The sequence below is a fragment of the Anomalospiza imberbis genome, chromosome 9 (genome assembly GCF_031753505.1).
Source record: "Anomalospiza imberbis isolate Cuckoo-Finch-1a 21T00152 chromosome 9, ASM3175350v1, whole genome shotgun sequence".
Taxonomy (NCBI): domain Eukaryota; kingdom Metazoa; phylum Chordata; class Aves; order Passeriformes; family Viduidae; genus Anomalospiza; species Anomalospiza imberbis.
The window spans coordinates 24,789,749-24,809,021 of NC_089689.1; the positions used below are offsets into that span (position 1 = coordinate 24,789,749).

Consider the following 19,273-nt stretch of genomic DNA (forward strand, 5'->3'; position numbering starts at 1 on the left):
CTACTCACAAATACATCTTGAAGTCAAAATGGGAATGTGAGCTGGTAGTGTCAGCTGGGTTACTGATACAAATTTAACCTCTTAAATATAGATGGTTTTCAAGAAATGTATCATAACCAAGGAAACAAAATAAATTCATATGACAAAATAAAACTGGGATGTGAAAAAAATCAGGTTTTGCCTACCTGTAAATGGTGACTAAAATACCAAAATTACAGGAAGAGCTGGCCATCTCTTTCTAGCGTGCTGAAAATTCACATAAGAGTACATAAAGATGGGTAACAGCTGGGGGCTTCATAAACAGGAAAAATTCAAATAATCTAGTGATTGTCCTTGCAAATTATTGTAAACAGCTATTTAGAGAGATTACAGGAGCTGACCAGAAGATGATTACTAAATTATTAATGTAAATTATTAATGAGTGATGTATTCCTAATTTATTAAGAAGGTATAGGCAATAAAACACACTAAAGAAATTATGTCTTTAAGGTTGGTTAGGAATTGTTGCAAAAAATGCTTTATTCATTCACTTCAAATACATTCACTTCAAAATTTCAGATCTGTACTCTTTCATAAAAAACATGCCCTTTTACATATGCATTTTCCAAAGCTAGGTAAATGCAATATAGCCTTTAATGCACAGTAAAGAAAATATCTGTCCTCTCAAATGAGAAGCTGGAAAGAAAATAAGACATTATAAAGCATCTTGATACCAGTAACCTAAGCTCCCGAATGACAGTAGAGCATGTCTGCTTAAGAAGAAGAAAGTAAAAAGGAAGACTGTTTCCAACTTTAGCCTTCTTTTGATGTCATATTCATTCCATCTTACTTTGGATGCAGCTTCTGCAGGAATTAACTGCACAGAATGAGTTCTTAGGTCAGACAAAAAGGTTGAGTACCTTAAATTATGCCTGCTTATCTTTTTTTCCTCCCTGCTTCTCCAAAATGTGTCAGTTGGTATAAAGAGAGATATTATCTCTCCCTATACACATATCACTCATATCTTTAAACAACCACAGCTGTAACGTCATCAAGAAGCAGTTGTCTGCTAAGGATCATTGAGTTGTTTTAGGACAGTAAAAAGAGGCCTGAACGTATTATAAAATCCACTGTCAGTAACAATTTCCTGAATATCTAATCAATTGAAGACAACAGAGATCTTACAGCCTTTTATATTTTACAAAACACTGTAGGACCAAAAAAACCATAAAATTCTACAATGACAGTTCCATGCATTCATAATAATGTCCAGTTATGATAATCTCTGTCTTACCTGGGCGTCCTGTTTAAATTTCTGAAGAACAGGCTATCCCTTTTCCTGGTCCATACTCACACATAAAAAACCCAAAAAAAAATTTCTTATGTCAAAATTCTAGTTTCAGTCCAACAGCAACTGAGGTAACAGAAAGAAAGCCTTTGAAGTAAATAACATTTGGTTCTTTGATTTTAACCTCAATCTGGATTGATTTATTAACTGTAAGTAATGATCAAGTCCTAGCTGCCAAATATCCATTCTTGTCCTCTATCCTTCTTGGTATATTTTGTCAGCACCTTTGTGATGAAGAACTCCAAATGTGTTTATCAACACTTACAGAACAAAATTTGGCACTATTAGGAAACCCCTTCTGTTGGAAATTCTTTTTATAATCTCAGTGAAAATACCATTTCTCAACATGATTCATCAGACAGCAGAGCTCCTCAGGGTACACACACACACAGAATTTGTCATGAGGCCTAGATGTACATTACTTAGTGGTATAATATGGCTGCTGTGTGTTAAATCAAAAAATCCTCAAATAATTTTAATCCTTTTATCGCTTTCTTGTATTTAACTCCTATCTCTTCTCAAATTGCTCAAAAGCAAATTTTCTAGGACAAAGATCGTCTTATTCCAGTGTGGTTACAGTATCTGGAACAGTGAGTGTTAAGCACTTGAGAAGAATTTCTGGCTATGGCCCTCAAAAACAATAATCATTCTTTTCACCTGTAAAATCTTCCAGTATCGGTATATCCACATATTTTTTATAATTTATCACACGTACACACATTTCTTTTTTTCCCAAAAAGCTCAGATGAATCACTGTTGCTAGTAATAGCATTAAAGCCATTCTAGCTCAGAGGTAATCTTGCACCTGAAGCACTGTGTATTTAAAATACTTGAAATGCAATTGGGAGATGAAATTTGTTCATCCAATTTCCGACTGCGCAGAGAAGATATTTAGCAAAATCGTAGATGGTGTTTGAAGGGCCATGGCTGAAGTGAATAGGAAGCAAACCCTGCCCAGTAAAGAGCATTATCAGGAATAGAGAGCAGCCTGTGACACGTATATAATTAGAGAAATTGGAGGCTTTGCCCATGAGACCATGTGTTCTACAGCAAATCCTATTTCCTTCACTCTCCTTTTCATGGGTATGTGTAAATCATAAAAGTCTGTGTGTTTTCCTTACATATAACATATCAGTTTCTTTTTTTCTTTTCCAATATTGGTGTTAATTGAATTCACCAAACAAGTAACAAAAAAGAATCATAGCTCACATCTTTTCAGACCAACTGAGCTGCAAGTCAGAAACCATGTAAGGAGACCAAAAGACCAAATTTTACATCTTACAGGTATCTTACACGATGGCTCATTTCCCCCCATAAATATAAGACATTAGCTTTTTTTTTTAAATCTTTTTTCCTTGTTAAAAAGGTATAAATAAAACTGACAACAAAAAAATGTCTGATGTAGAAGTCCAAATCAAAAGGAGGAAGAAATTAATTTACCAACTTCCAAATTAAAAAAAAAGTCTGTTGGTTCTACTTCAACGTCAGGAAGCGAACATCAAATAAACCAAGTTTAAAATAAAATTCTAAAAATAATTCTGGAAATATTAGGACTGTCACTGGCATGGCACAGAGTTTAGCTCTATTTCCTATGAAGCACAACAGTAACCTCAAACATACGTAACAGAAGCAAGGAAGCAATCACTCTAAAAAAGACTTCTGTATGATAGGGAAAAACAAATTAGGCCTGAGTTTCCATAGTGATACAGCAACAAAAGGCTGCTGCAATTTCCAGCTGTCTACAGTGAAGCAGTAACAGAGCAAAGGGACTCAAGCCCCTTCTCTGTAAATTGGGATTAGCATACTCAGAATTATCCATTAAATTTTAGTTCCGCACTATAAAGAAAACATCGAAGGAACTGGAAGAGGAAGAATAATAATAAAAAAAAAAAAGAAGTTCTGTAAGAAGCAAAATTACTAAATGCTATGGATTTGGATTTCATGGTTGGATTCTCTGGTATCTTAAAAATGCAAATTCCAATGAGTACTTTCTCCTATTCATCTCCTCTGTGGATTCTCTGATGTTTAATAAGAAATGATCTCATACTATAGCCTGTCTGCCAGTGGGAACACTAATGGGTCTCTTGCCCATCTGGCAGCCTGTTTTCCCAAAACTTACAGGAATTCCTGTCCAGTGGTGCTGAAACTGGCCAAGAGTTAAGAAGCTATTGAAGGAGAAAAGAGAGGAGAGGGATCAGCAGCCATACAAACACCTAGGCTAGCAAGTAGACAGTGTGATCATATAAGCTTTACTTCCTTGGGAAACTGGGCTAATTATCAAAGAACTGAAATATTCACTTATGATGAAAGTCCAATGGCCACAAAGCGGAAAATTACTTAAAAGGTAAAGTGGTCTATTGGATATAGGGCTGAAAGAACCAAACATGATAGCTAGGTTGACAAACAAATGATGAGGAATGTTATAATTCACAGAAATATAAATGTTAGTCAGGGATGATGAGGATTTATTTGTACCAAGAGGAGTTATTACTAAGCAGAATTGCTACTGGGAATTGTGGGATTAAATAAAGGAAAGCTTTAGGCTAAAAATCAAGAAACACTGTAAGTGAGAGGAGTCTGTAAAACAGTTTTGAGACATAGGAAATGGAAGATCCATGACTGAGGAAAATTAAAACCAGAAGAATGCAAAGAACCTGTTTTCTTATAGAATAATGCATGGATGTTAAGATTAGCTGGAATATCTAATTGGTCTTTCTTTTCATTTATCAGTAGATTAATAACACAAAATACTGCACTAATAGGTAATATGAAAACAAAAGTAGCTACTCTTTGTGAGTCCTTATCCAAAAGGCTGAAACCAGACCTAATATATATAAATGTATAGATGTGCCTTCTTCGCACATTACTTATATGATATATCAAAAATAAATACAATATTATCCAGGTAATGATTTATAGAGAGCTATTAAAATATCTTTTACAGATAATGTTATCAAAGTCCTCTGTATTTGTATTAGTGCAACCTTTTGAAGCAATACTTAATAGTTTGGGCTTCCTTGTTACTGTTTTCTAGTAAAACATAAAATAATCAAAATGCAGAAAACAAATTATATTACACAGTATGTTTGATGTAGCAACTTCTAACTTTCATTTAATATAGCTGAGCTGCAATGACTAATGCTGCTCATGGCCTCTAGTACAAAGACCTAAAAAAGGTTCCAGACTAGATTACGTCCAGGCAGGTCTCATTTTAACGGAAATTGGAGAGATGAGAAAAAGATTATAGGAGCACACATTATAAAAACAGACCTCACAAGTCAAACTTAATAGTGGAACCATTCTCTTTCATGTAGACAACCATGAAAACAAATATCCTGTAAGCACTAGATATATATTGTATCTTTCTACCCAATCTCTTTGCCTTCTTGAGACAGATTCCCATTCATCTCATGACTATATAATTTGATCATAGTTGAGTAAGGCACAGCAGGGGAAAGGGTCTGCTGATAAAGTATCAGGCTCCAGGACGATAGATAAACAATTTCATGATTTCCAGTTGTAACAGGAATGATACAGTGCTGGATATTAAGATATTAGTCTCGTAGGAATACAACTATCAAGTTTCTGCAGTTTTTTTTCTCTTACTAAATATGCTGTATTTCCATTAAGGAAAAATGACAGACTGATTATGATAAACTAAGGCAGGCCACCAGAACAAAATTCAAAGTGCATGTGAAAAGTAAAAAGAATTTTTTTATTATTATTTTTCAATGTGAAAATTAGTACATAACTTTAGTAAGTGAAAAAATAGAGCAAGGAACTTTCTTTCTCAAGGGGCATCTTTACTGCAAAAAACATTATTTAAAAGTAAGTGAAACAGTAGCCTATCAATTTGCTTCACATTTAAACCTCCTCTTTCACAAGGGACATGTTGGCAAGCAACTCCTCTGCTACAAGTCACTAGGGAAATGCCTGTTTGCAAAGCTACCCCATTGTTCTACAGGTATTAAACGAAGGCTTAAGTGATAATATTTGAACAGCTATGATGGACTTCTTTTTCCTGTATTAACACACATATTTGGTTAGAATGCAAAAGCACAAATACATGGCAGCCACTATTAATACCAGTTCTGTTAGTTGGCAAAAATTATACTGTCTTTGCAAATACCTCCTGTCTTGGATAGCTGAAAGACATGGTCATACCCACTCCTGCTGATACCTGCTTTTGTTTACAAAAAAGTCAAAGAACAAAGAGACATTTTAAAGACATTTTTAGTTGCAAACCCGGGGCATCATATTTTTTGTTAAAGAAAACATATACTGGAGTAAGCAATTTTTGAAGCTATCATGCCATGTAATTTATTATCACTTACCTGTGATTCCTTCACATTTTCCACAGTGAAGTTGAACCAGACTCGGAAGCGTGGGTTGCAGGTGTCTGGCCTGATGAAGAGGTCATACTCAAACTCCGTGACATGGTCCACCCGGCCAAGGTTCCCTACAAGAACAGATGAAACAGGATGTGTTTTAATGAATGCCCAATCAACTCTCCAGGAACATTGGGAAAAGTTTTTAAAACTTCTACATCCACTGGTTAAAATATACAAGTAAAATAGGCTTTACAACAGTTCAGAATTTTTTTTGTTCAGAATTATTTTTAAAGGCTTCATTGTGGTCATAAAATAAAATATGTAGCAGTAAGCTACATGCACATGAATACACCAAAAAGAAGACATCACAGATTTTTATTATTCAATCAAATTGACCTTTTCTCTCCTCTTATCTGAATATTCCAATTATGTGTTCTAACATCCTTTTAATTGTTTCCTTTTTCCTTTTTTCACTTTTCTAATGATGTCTCTGCATGTCTTTTAGTCCCCACCTGTTAGGATTTCTTTCTTTCCAATTGTTGCGCATGTTCAAGTCCCTGTAACATTAAAGAGTCCCCAGATTTCTGCCTGGCCCCTCTGGCTGTTGCTCTAAGCGTCCCTCTCTCCCCATAGATGGTCCAGCCTTCATCTCTTCTGTGATTCAAAAACCATCTCAATCCTTTTCCTTCACCATTTACAGCCACTATCACCTCCTTCCAAAGACACAAATGAGATTTTGCTTCGGCTTGTTCCCAGTGAATTTCATGGAATAGTATTTTTAAATATAGTCAGAGCTACATTGTCCCCTATGGCATTATTCAGCAGGCAACCATACTGGCTATAGAAATGAAGTTCAGCACTGGAAAAACCCACTAAGTGCTTTTAAATTGCTAAAATGGCATTTTTCCTTTGAAGTGTGCCAAGATTTTTAGAGACAGGGTTTAGACTGTCCATTTCATTTATATACTACAAAAATAAGACTTTACATTTTCCTGATCCAATCCAAAACCCATTTCATCTTGTAAGACAGGGACATGTTTCAGCTCACATGCTAAATTATATTCCTTTTTAAAAAGTAGCACTGAAAACCCAGGTTTATGGTTTCAAATATATTTTGGGGGTTAGATATATCTTTTTGGGTTGGAAATATACTGTTGGGTTCTAATGTGTATTTATAAGCTTATTTGAGCTAAATTATTCTCTCTTCACCAAGTCCCACAGCAGTCAATAAGACTGTTCTCTGGCAACACATGGCTCAATACCAGCATGAGCAGCAAAATTCAGATGATCTGCTGCTCTGGGCTGAAAAAAAAAGAGGGAAAAAGACATTTTTAATTCTGTTTATCAATACAGTTCCAGGATTTCTACCTTATCCTAAATTGTTTCTGGCTTTACTAATGGAACATGTTTAATCTTCTCTGTTTTTAATGTTATCCTCTACTTTTCTACCCACATCCTTCTTTTAAGAAGAAAATTCTCTCCACTGCTTCCCTCTGCAGAGACCTGCTCCACGCTCTCAATCTTTCCTGAGGGCTCGCCTCAAGAAGACACTTGGCATTGGAAATATTTGAAAAAACAGCTCTATTGCAAAGCCAGAATGCCTCTGCCAAACACAAATAATGTCACCTGCCATGGTGGGTGTCTGTGCCCAGGTGCCAGCAGTGGGGCTGCAGGCCTGGCTCTTGGAGAGGCTGCGCTGCCCCTGGCCCTTCCAGCCTGTTCTGACACTCCCAGATGGATCCAGAATGGCCTCACCCATGGCACAGCCCAGCCCCTCAGCCCAGGTGGTGAAAATGTGTCCAGTGAAGGGCAAAATCCTGCACAGGCAGAGAGGCGAGGGAGCCTGAGGAGAACCGGGGAGCAAGGAGGAGCAAGGAAGGGGGTGCTCTGTAAGCCAGGACAGAGAGCCCTGTGTCCTGTGGGGAGAGGCTGGAGCAGGCTGGTGTCTCCTGGAGGAGCAGTGGCCCACAAAGGACCCAGTCTGGAGCAGGTTGATGTCTCCTGGAGGAGCACTGACCCACACAGAGGAGCCAGGCTGGAGCAGGCTGGTGTCTCTGGAGGAGCAGTGGCCCACACAAAGGACCCAGTCTGGAGCAGGTTGATGTCTCCTGGAGGAGCACTGACCCACACAAAGGACCCAGGCTGGAGCAGGTTGGTGTCTCCTGAAGGAGCACTGACCCACACAGAGGACCCAGGCTGGAGCAGGTTGATGTCTCCTGAAGGAGCACTGACCCACACAGAGGAGCCAGGCTGGAGCAGGTTGATGTCTCCTGAAGGAGCACTGACCCACACAGAGGAGCCAGGCTGGAGCAGGTTGATGTCTCTGGAGGAGCAGTGGCCCACACAGAGGACCCAGGCTGGAGCAGGTTGGTGTCTCCTGAAGGAGCACTGACCCACAAAGGACCCAGGCTGGAGCAGGTTGATGTCTCCTGAAGGAGCACTGACCCACACAGAGGAGCCAGGCTGGAGCAGGTTGATGTCTCTGGAGGAGCAGTGGCCCACACAAAGGACCCAGGCTGGAGCAGGTGCTCCTGCCAGGACTGCAGCCCGGGGAAGGGAGAAGGCCCAGGGTGGAGCAGGGGAGCAAGGAAGGATTTGCCCTCACCCCTTGCACAGCTCCTTGTGTGGGGAAAATGATCCTGGGAAGCAGGGAAGCGCAGGGAGGAGGCAGTGGTTTAATTTCTCTTTGATTTTTACTATGCAAACCTATTTTAATTGGCAATAAATGAGTCTCCCCAGAGCAGAGTATTTTGCCTGTGCAGGCCATTGGTGAGTGCCCTCTCTGTCTGCCCCTCAACCCAGGAGTTTTCACCTCATTTTCACCTCTGTCCTGGTGAGGAGTGGGGGTGAGAGAGCACTGGGTGAGCAAAGCCAACCCACCACAGCTCCTGGCTTCAGCTGAAGTCCCTGACACATCTAAGTGCATATTCTGCCACAGGGGTCAGACCCATCCCTTATTGACAACTGAACTCAAATCTGAACGTAAACGACGATTTCCTACAGATTATTATCCAAAGTAAATAAGAATGGTAAAGCCAAGCTATTCCATTGTAATACTTTTAATTAAATGACTTTGTTGTACTTTATTTTTCATTAAATGTCATGCATAAATGCATAGCTGAGATAATAATAGTCTTTGGATATTTCAGGATTTAGGTAGTCCAAGGTATTCATCCCAAAAGTTTAGATTCCAGTTGCATCACAGGTTACAGATTTAGATCTCTATGTACAAAGTTTGGCATGTGAATTCAGTTCAGCCTGAGCTGTGCATGGGATCCTGCCAGATTCTCTAGGGTTAAGGCAGCAGGCTGCATGAACACAGATGGTGGACTAGGTCCATCTTGTCAACTAATAAACTAATATACACGCCTCCCAGCAATCCCAGCAATTCAGATATGGATTAAGCTATCTGCAGCACAGAGCAGAGGTGCAAATTTTTATGGAAGTACTCCCAAAGAAGGACACAGAAGCTATTAAATTCATGCTTAAAGTTCAAAGACCATTAAAAACTTGTACCGCAAGGCACAAGAAACTAAAAGATTATTAAGTGAATAATTAAAACATAGCAAAATGAGACCTTGATTTTGACCTTTTGCACATTTCAGTTTCTTTTTCAACATCAAGCTAACCTGAACTGGATGGAGAACAAATGACCCACTCAGAACTGCTTTACAGGGTGCTCAGGATCCCTAAACTAGCACTGGAGAATTGTACTGATGTCAGGGAAATCATGGACAGTGAAAAGCTGGTGTGCTGAAGCTACTGCCATCCAGTCTGCTCTGGAAAACCCATCTCAAATCCAGCAGAGCCCTTAAAATGTAATCATCCGTGTGCTTGATTCCTCAGGAACCCCAACATGGTTTTCTCTCTTGATTTGAATACTCCCCTCTCAATGCACTATATTTTTCCTTTTGTGAGTTTACTGGTTTATTATTAGCGTTTGCCTCTTACCAGGCATGCATCAGCTGCCATGGTCACCTGCAGCCCTCTGCAGTTTGGTATCATTTGGACATTTCATTAGCCCACTATTTCTTCTCTGTCTTCCAGATGCTATAGAGGCTGGACTGAGCACTAATGCCTCCGGTAACTAATTCAACAAGTTCCTCGTGCTCAATAGACTATTGTTTGTAATATCACAGCCTTTGCTCACAATCTGTCAGCCTAATTTCAGCCCACATAGCAATGTCATTAAACAAGACAGCAGTTTTGGTACAAAGAAGCCAAGAACTGTAGGAACAAAACACCTCCTCACTTTAAGAGATGCTTTGTAGAAAACTGATAATGCCACTGAAAAACATTTCTTGGTGTCCAAGCAAGGATTTAAACTTCCCAATGTTAATCTCATAAAAAAGCTTCACAGTTTTTTGTCCTGCCTTCAGTGTGTTGTAATCATGGGAAATGCATTTATACTAATGGATGAGAATTATATTCCAATACCACAGGTCCCATAGTGGCATGCATTAGAAACTATGGAACAGGAATTAAAACATTGTTTACAGCATTCCATTTAGATATTAAGCCATTTTAACATTTTAATGCTGAAAATAATTTTTTTTTCTTAAGTGCAAACCACATCTAAACTGATTTTTTTTAAATAAATTTTAATTCCATAATTTTTTTCTTGCCTTTTTGCTGAATATATAGCAAGAGAGAAAACAATTTAATAAGTGAGTAGACAGCAAGTTCCTCCTGTGCCCCAGGAATTTCTGTGCAATTCCACAATGCAGACAATGTACTTTGCAGCACCTGCAGCCAACAGTTTCTGTGCTGAAATTGTGACAAATGTAAGAGAAAGCCAGATAGCACCAATTTTGTGTAATGTACCTACCAACAGTTTTCAGTCATGATACAACTACTGTATGACCCTTCATGTGCATGGTTCTTATTCTGTGTAAATTGCTAGTTTGGTCACTTGTGATATCAGTAAGAGAGTCTGTTCACAACCTCATTGGTTAAGTATATTCTTCTAAAATCAGAGAAAAAGTCTCACACTACTGAAACATCAGCTTTGCTTTACTTCACTTTGAGTTCTTGCCCACGTGAACTCATCACCACTCCATTCCATAACTACAGAAGTTGTATAAATGAGAGTATACAGCATTCTCCAAAGCCTCATCACTCCATATCTTGTGATTAGCACTATGTTTGGTGGTTAACATTATAAAACACAAGATATTAATATTATTTAAGGTACATGCATGATTAATGAATTGATTCAGTAATGTAACATGCAAAGGGAAAAAAAACCCAACAACATTATGAGCAATAAAATCTGAACTGCTTGACATTCTAAGACAATTCTTGTTTATTTTTTTTTTTTTTTAATTATTTGGGTGCACATCTGTATGTCAAATGACTTTCTGAGTATATCTTAAAAGGAAAACAAGTAATTTATTAGCGTAGCCAGAATTTTGCAAAACATTTTGGATTTTCTCTCATATGCATTATGTAATTAGTTGCAGGGATTTTTTTCTATTATTATTTTACTTTACAGAAATATTAGCACAGATCTTTCTAAACTGATGGGAACGTGTGAACAAATCACATTTCCAAATGTCTACAAACTGACTTTCACTTAGCCTTGGGGTTTGTTTTTAAGACATGCTGAATTTTCAGTCACAGTTCTGTTCAATACTCTTAGCATACTGAGAAAAGAGAAGACATACTTTCCTTTAATCATTCAAGCTGAAATTCTTAATTATATTTGCTTAAATTACTTCACAGAGTAATGTTTAGTGCAAAGCTCTCAAAATGTGAATAGTGAAAGGGGTCAATAGCATGTTTCAAGTTTCTTTAAGAGTCAGAAAAAAGCCGAATGATACTATTTTATTAATCATGCAACACACACTTAGTCCTCATAAAATATTAATGTTATTGCTTCCTACATCAATAAAAAGTGTACTTTACACAAAGAAAGAAAACCTGCTGAAGGAAGTGCTAGCTAAAGTTACTAAACATTCTAACAATTATCATAAAAATGCTAGAAAAGAAAATATAGATATGTTAAGCAATCCTAAAATCTTCTTAAACCGCACATTGTGCTTGCCTACAGAGAATTTTTAAGATGAAAAATAGACCTTGAGGGTCTTAGACAAGCCTGAGGCAATATAAAGAAAAAGGTCAAACACTCTGCTAAAAAGGACTGTTATCTTCAGAACAACAACTTATCAGCCAGCTTGCAGCCCTGCTTATTTACAGTTATTGGTCCCAGAGGAAGTGCACTTCAGCGCAGGGCGCGATTACTTTGTAATGAGTTTGCCAGAAATGGTAAAGGAAACTAATTTGTAACAATGTGCTGTTCCCGGCACATGAACTTTCTCAGACACTTTTTTTTTTTTGTCCGGCCATGAATAACTAACTTCAGCCTCCCTAATAAGCAGTGAAAACAGAAGCGCACTAAACCCGACTGAGTCGCGAGCATGAATGTGCTGAAATATCAGTGATTATCCCTCTCAGCTGTCCATTACAGTACTCATGATGACCACCAATTCCCCTGTGGAGGCTATATAGAATGCAGGTTTCAGGGGGTGGATTTGCACATGAAAATTAACACCATTTGGAAGAAAATAGCCTGCACCTGTCACAGATTAGCAACAAAAGGTCAAATGCCTCCTTTTACACCTAGAGCACTTGCATATTGTATGTCCTGCTTATAGAAGCCTAATTCTAGTTTCTTAATTCAGAAAAGTGAGCACCATGGTGAACTGAGGAGAAAAAAAAGAATTAAATCTTGGCTAAAAGCTATCAATAAATCTATTGATCAAGATACATATGAATGGAAGTAGCTGAGGCAATCTCTGTCTCTAAAAGAGGTAGTTTTTCAAAAGAGAATTACACAAAGTGCTCTTCTGGTTTTGTCAATATGCTGCCAGGTTTTGAAATGCTATTTTTCATCCACACAATAAAAATCTTGACAAGTAAGCAATAGAAAATCACTAATACACTTGCAGCTGCATTTCAATCTATACAAATTCTTTAAACAAAAACAACCAAGGAACAGATTGGAATATACATCATTTTCACCAGTTGAACCTGGGATCAAGTCCAAGATAGCCAAACAGTATTAATCTATATTTCATGCAACTCCATATTTCCCAAAATAAGGTAAAATGTTGAATACGGAATAAGCTGTATGAAATTCATCCTTACAGATCATAAAACACATTGAGATGATAATGCAAAGAAATTTTATTGATATGTTCTAAATGGAACAGGAACTACAGGGACTGGGATCTGTAAAAACTTCTCTCTAGTGAAAGATTAGATATCTTCTGAAAGGAGTGCATCTAGGAATATCAGATGTAAATTCCCACTTGCTTTATGGTCTTTGCCTGTGAAAAGAGTTCATAAAAAATAGTTTGGCAATAAGTCCTAAAGAACTTCTAAATAGTATTTGATTTCTAAACAGGAAAAAAAAATCTAATGAAATAGGGATGATCTATGAATACCCATGACAGTTTTTGTATCATCTCCTAGATTCGTGCCCAGAGCATATGTCAGTTCAAGATACCTGAAACAAAGCACAATTTGAAAAAATAAGACAATATCATAAAAATCACATATACAACACCTGTAAATTATAGTTTAAATTATTAAAATTGCACATATCAAGCTCTGCAACACAAAATATCATCTTCACTACCACAGTTAAATCAACGTTCTGCAGAAAATCTCTCGGCACTCTTCACCAATATAGCATTCTTTTTAAAACCTGATGTTTCAGTTGAAACCAAAGCAATGCTAGTGACTCCACTTTTGGTCAAAATCCAGATTTCCTTTGAAAAATCATCAGTATCAGATAGGCAAAGCATTTCAAAAGTATGTGGCTTGAAAAGCTGGATGCTTCAGACCTGAAGTCTCTTTTCTATCTTCCCTCCTCAATTAAGTAAGATGAAATTGTTGTTTCCGTAATGTTTTACGTTTTTATCAATAGTGACATTGAAATAGCAGTAGATCAGTAGTTTTTGTGAAAAACTGCATGGGAACAATGACATAGGCCTTAGCAGCAGCTAAGGTGAAAGGCCAAGTTCCATCTCTGCAAAGGGTAGATCAGGATGTAGAGCTCACAGAGGCTGAGAAACTCTAATTGAGCTTTTATTGTAAGCAGACCATGCGATAAAATCTAATTCTGACTGAGAGCACATGAAAATTCTAGCTTTACACTTTTCTTGTTTATCTATGTAAACCACATTAATATAAAATGTATTGATTTGATTTGGGGGGAGTATATAAGTTATGGATCTCTACTGTTTTATTTGCTTCTTTTGGTGTTGATCTTCATTCATAACAGTGAGAGCCTTATCTGATTTTCCACACCTTTTCAGGATCACAGTCAGAGTTCCACTCTCTCCAATACTTTTCCTCTCAAGTGACACAAGTAAGGTGCACTGGATCCATTTCCTGGGGGCATTTGGCCCATAGGCCCTGGGAACACCGTTACTGCTTCTCAGTGGTCCCAAACAAGTGTAATGAATAAATCTTTAATTCCTTTGTATTGAATTAAATTGCAGAAATATTAATGATGTGTGGCCTAGACTAAAACACCCACAGGAGTTTTATAAATTAAAACTTTTATCTGAATTAGAGTAGGAGGCAGAATTGTCTTCCACACAGAAAATTAAGGGAATTTAAAACATTTAAGAAAGAAGGACTAGTTGAAAAAGGAGAGAATCATAATCAATCTTAAATATATTCATTGAATATAAAAGAAGGAAGGGTGAGGTGGCCAGTGCCGTGATTTATTTTACTAAAAACAGTTACAAAAAGATTCTCATATTCTAGGAGTCCAGGCAGGGCTGCCAATGGATAGATTTAGGATGAGTTCTTCCTTTCAGAAATACTTTTCTTGGTCACAGGTGTTTGAATGATGTCTAGGCAAAGGGGGAGGGGACTAGAGGGATTAAAATGTATTAAGTAGGCTTGAGGTTCCTCCTGCAATTATACAGTTACAGAGATTTCACATTATAAATAACTGTAAAGTTCTAGCATGTGTTAATCCCAAAGGCCACCTACTGACATCAATTGCAACTTTCTTTTATAGTCCAGAAGAATAAACAATGCAATTTAGAAAGACAACACAAGCAGCTAGAACTGGAATGTTTTCTGTCTTTTTATGTTCATTAAGTAGAGCAGTCTTATTGATGATGCCAGTTTAGAGCACAGTAAAAAACAGCAACAAGTATTCCTGAATATTTAGTGATCATGATTGCTCAACAACCACTATGAGCAAAATAGCATAATATACAAGTAACAGATATCCCAAAATACTGCAAAGACCATTGTGTAAACAGCAGGCTCACATATGTATTAAGAAATTATACAATACAATCTTGCTGAAAGAACTCAATAGTTTTGATCAAATGAGATTGATATTTAATCATTTGCAGCCAAGAAGCCTTATTTCAAAATTGCCCTTTTCAATAAAAACTAATGCTTTCAGTTAAAGGACCTAAAAACCTGGTGCTGCAAAGAATAAAATGTCAATGTTCACCAAGTAGGGAAATTGTAAAGGATGAATAAAATGGAGTCAGGCTCTTGACTCCTTCTCCTACATCTGTGAGTTTTACAAATTACAGAAATATCAGCAAAGCCCAAGACTGCAGGAAAAATGCTCCAAAAAGTCACAAAATCATGTAAACACACCAGCTGGCTGTGGTAAAGCAGCAACTTAGTAGGGAGTGTCAAGAGTGCTTAAAAATCAGAGGCCTGTGCCTTAAGATGGCCATCTCACACCCACTACACCAAATCCACCAAATCCCCAGAAAAACAGATTTCTCGGCTCCCTCTTTATCAACTCCCCAAAGGCCTCCAATGACAGATGGGCAACTATTTATCCACGGCAGTGAACCTTTGTTAAAGGAAAATCAGAATACAAAGAGGTTTTGCATTAGTGTCACGAAACTCAGCTTTCTTTAACAAAGCGTGCGCTCCCAAAATGAGTCTCTCACGGCTGTGCTTGTACCACATCTTTCAGAGCACAGCTCTTAAAGGAAAAGCATTTGGGGAAATTTCTGTTTGAAAGTCACTTAGCATATAATGGGTGCTATCCTAAATAAATAATTAATGAGTTAATAAATAAATTATAACAATGTCTGCAGCCTTAACCACGGAAGCAACCACCAGCCAAGGCAGATGAGGGAGTAGGAACTGCAGTACCTCAGTGGGATGTACCATCACTGGTGTGTCACAGACAGAAACATGTTCCAAATACTGACTCGTTAGGGCCTGATGCTCAGTGCACACCACTGAAATCTGTTGCTCTCTACAGTCTCTGATGTAAAACATTCTCATATATACCTGCTGCCTAACAGCACAAGCGTACAAAAAAAAGTACTAAAATTGGTTTAAAAAATTTAAAGCTGCATATTCATTATTCTTTAGTACATCACAGCAGTGCTACTTATGTAATGCTTCCTACTCAATATATTCATCATTTTGCAAAGACCCTGAGAGTTCTTGTAATGTAAAAGACAAGGAAGTTCTTTCATCCTACAAGAGAGGATATTCCTGTTGATTTCTTACTGCACAGTAATGCTGTAATTCTGCATTTGGCCTAGTTTGGTACCTTATACACAGAATCACCATTTTTCCAGGGGAATCCTTCCAAAGTATAACTACACACTGACACTTGAATAAAAATTGGAGACCTTAATCAGAGACCTACAGTTATATTATATTCTCAAGGACCTCTAAAAAGTCACCAGAGCTGTAAATAAAATCAGAAGTTTTTTATTAAAGAGTATTAATGGAAAGGTTCTAGATATTGCCTTGTAAAAGAATCTTGCTTTTTGAGATGGATCCTGGAAAAGAACCTTCTTTAACTAAAAAATTACTGGGTTTATAGCTGAAACTTTCTTTATCTTATTTAAAAAATCCTTGGAAAAAGGTACTGCAAGGATAGACTTTCCACACAAATACTGAATGTGAATAGCATCTGTCATACATGCAGCTTTTGCGGAAGAAACAGTCTTATTTTAGTTTATTATAAAACTGAATTTGATTCTCTATGCCATTATCAATCTAGTCCCAAAAACATTTTGGGGGCTAGAAATGTTATTCAATACATTAATGCCATCATTTAATTGCCTAAAAGTGGTATCTTACCATATAATCTCCATGATAAAATTTACAGATAGACTTTCCTGCAGTCTGGGTACTTTTTTAGCCATTTCATCAGATTAGACTGATACACAACTTTTCTGCTCATTGCCTCCTCCTCCTCTGTAGCTCCTACTCTGACATTCTTTTGTAGAACAAGGTGATTTCTCTACTTTTCTCTTTATTATAGAGCATTTTGATCCTTCTGTAGGTAATGGAACTTGCTCCTGTATTTTCACTTATACAATTTTCTGACACCTGCGTTTTGCTATTTTCCTTTCCTCCAGACACCAGCCTGTTCTGGAAGTCCCCCTTGACTTTCAGATTTACTAGTATTTATGAAATTCCAATACTGTTCAAAAGATAACTACATTCTGTTGGTTTGTTTTTATAATGCTGTAAGAATTTACACAGGCTTTTGTAACTGTACTCATGTGGATGTAACAGAAAACTGCTTCCTCTCATATATCTTTGTTTAGCTAAAGCTTAAATTAGACATTAAAGAACTATCTAGTTGATGTTATTTTTTCAATCAGAAGTGGTAATTTAAATATTGACATTTTAGATGGCACCAACATGTTTTTGATTTCTGCTATGGTTACAATGTTTCTTTATATCTGAATGTCTGTCTTAATTTTGTTGGGGTTTTGGTGTTTTGTTGGTTTATTTTATATTTTGCTGAATCCAGAAGCGTTTCCTTTTATTTCAAAGTATTTCTATGTTTGTAGTAAATTAAACATTAATCTTTCTCTGCAAATGTCAAGTGATATTTAAATGTTTTTCTGGCAGATAAATGATTATTAATATTAATGCAATAAAATCACAGCTCTTTGTCCTTTCTTTGATATTTAAGAAAAAATTAAGAATGTCAAAATAGTTCTGCAAAAAGAGAATTCATTGGTCTACCATCCACTCTTCATTAGCCTGAGAGGTAAAAAATTACTGATCTTGTGAGACAATGTGTTTATAGAATCAGAAAGGGTTGAAAATGAATTACTCTATCAGTGGTAGAGTGTGTATCACTTCAATGTGAAAATGCCTTGTTAAAGTTCATTTTAATTTAAAGCCCCCTTTTGTCATTCAAAAAGCTTTAGCACAATGAAAGAATCTTTGTCACTTTCATAATTAGCCCCTCTTGCACTAAATGAGAATAAAATCTGATCAGAAGTCCATACAGGCAAGGTCATAAATCAAAGAGAAAAGCTCCACAAAAGTCCTGTAAGATGTCCAAAGGCACACACAGCTTGGAATTAAAGCACTGCGGTCAGGATCCACTCCCAGAAACACAGCACCAAAAAAGCCCCAATAATATCTGTTTGACAGGCCAAATTTATCTCCATATTCTGTAGCCCTATAAACACATTTTGCTGTTTAGATACAAAAGCAATTTCAGCACCAAGGACAATCCAGGAAAGCAAACAGCTGTTAAAGTGCTACTATTGCCATTTGCCAAGCAAAGTCAAATTAATTTAACTTAATGGTCTCACTTCAAACTGTGGCAGTAAAACAAAAGAAAAAAAAAAAAAGAAAAAAAGAAAAAAAGAAGCCATATATGATAATTGTCATAAAGTAGGAAAAAAGTTATATTAACAGAAAAAACTCCTTAGGAAATCAAGTTTGATTTTATACACAGCAGTGAGTAAGCAGCCCAGCTCAAATGTAAACTGGATTTTATTCAACTTATTTTCATTTTCAGATGAAAGTAAAAATACATTTTGAAAGATGTAATGGAATTCTCAACCTTGGAGAGTTATGGAGAGAGTGACAGCACATCACTCTCTCTACTCAGGGATCATAAGAACACCAACAGATATGCAAGCCATCAACATATTATTTTATTCCTCATGTTAACACAAAATGAGGATTTCATTGGAAAATGATGCCTAAAACATGGGGAGAGAGAAGGGCAAGGAGAGGGCAAGGTAGGAAGTTGAAAGGAAGACTGCTATAAAGTGGCAGCCAGCAATGAAAACTTGTACTCTACAATAGATACACCTTTTGTAATTACATGTAATATACTAACATTAAATGCTAATCTTAAATTTAATCAGATGAGAGTATTTTTAAAGTAGCTACATCCATACAAACAGGAACTTTCATGAAAATTCACATTTACATCTATAAATTATACATATATGTGAAGACATTTGTATTTGTATAGCTCTGCCTTCAAACACACTGCTAAATCCATTAAAATTGTGCAACTTTCCTTTATGAGATTTTGGGTTTTAACAATATTTTCTCTGCAGAACCAAGCTATTTTTGCAATTTTTTGCAGAACCAAGCTATTAATGTCTTGTCTCTAACCAAGCAAACACCAAACTACTTTCAAAGGAATGGCTTGTTTGGAGGGCGTGTTTGGTTGCATATCTGTCACATGTTCCCAAAATTCCATGTTACAATAATTATATAATGATCACACGTAATTCAATTCCACATATTTGGAGACATGTGGGGTTGGTGTGCTAAGCAACAGACTGAAGAGATCAGTGTGACAAAAAGAGAGCACTGCCTTTCT

At 37.0% G+C, this 19,273-nt stretch overlaps 1 protein-coding gene across 11 annotated transcripts in view; it reads right to left on the bottom strand.

Moving 5' to 3' along the window:
- The window catches only part of LOC137478706 (cytosolic carboxypeptidase 6-like), an 886,432-nt gene that overhangs the window by 833,263 nt on the left and 33,896 nt on the right, over window positions 1-19,273 (bottom strand). For all 11 annotated transcript variants that reach the window (XM_068198695.1, XM_068198694.1, XM_068198699.1 and 8 more), the window contains one exon: window positions 5,662-5,786. In XM_068198695.1, coding sequence (XP_068054796.1) covers window positions 5,662-5,786 — 125 coding nt within the window. The remainder of the gene's footprint in view (window positions 1-5,661; window positions 5,787-19,273) is intronic.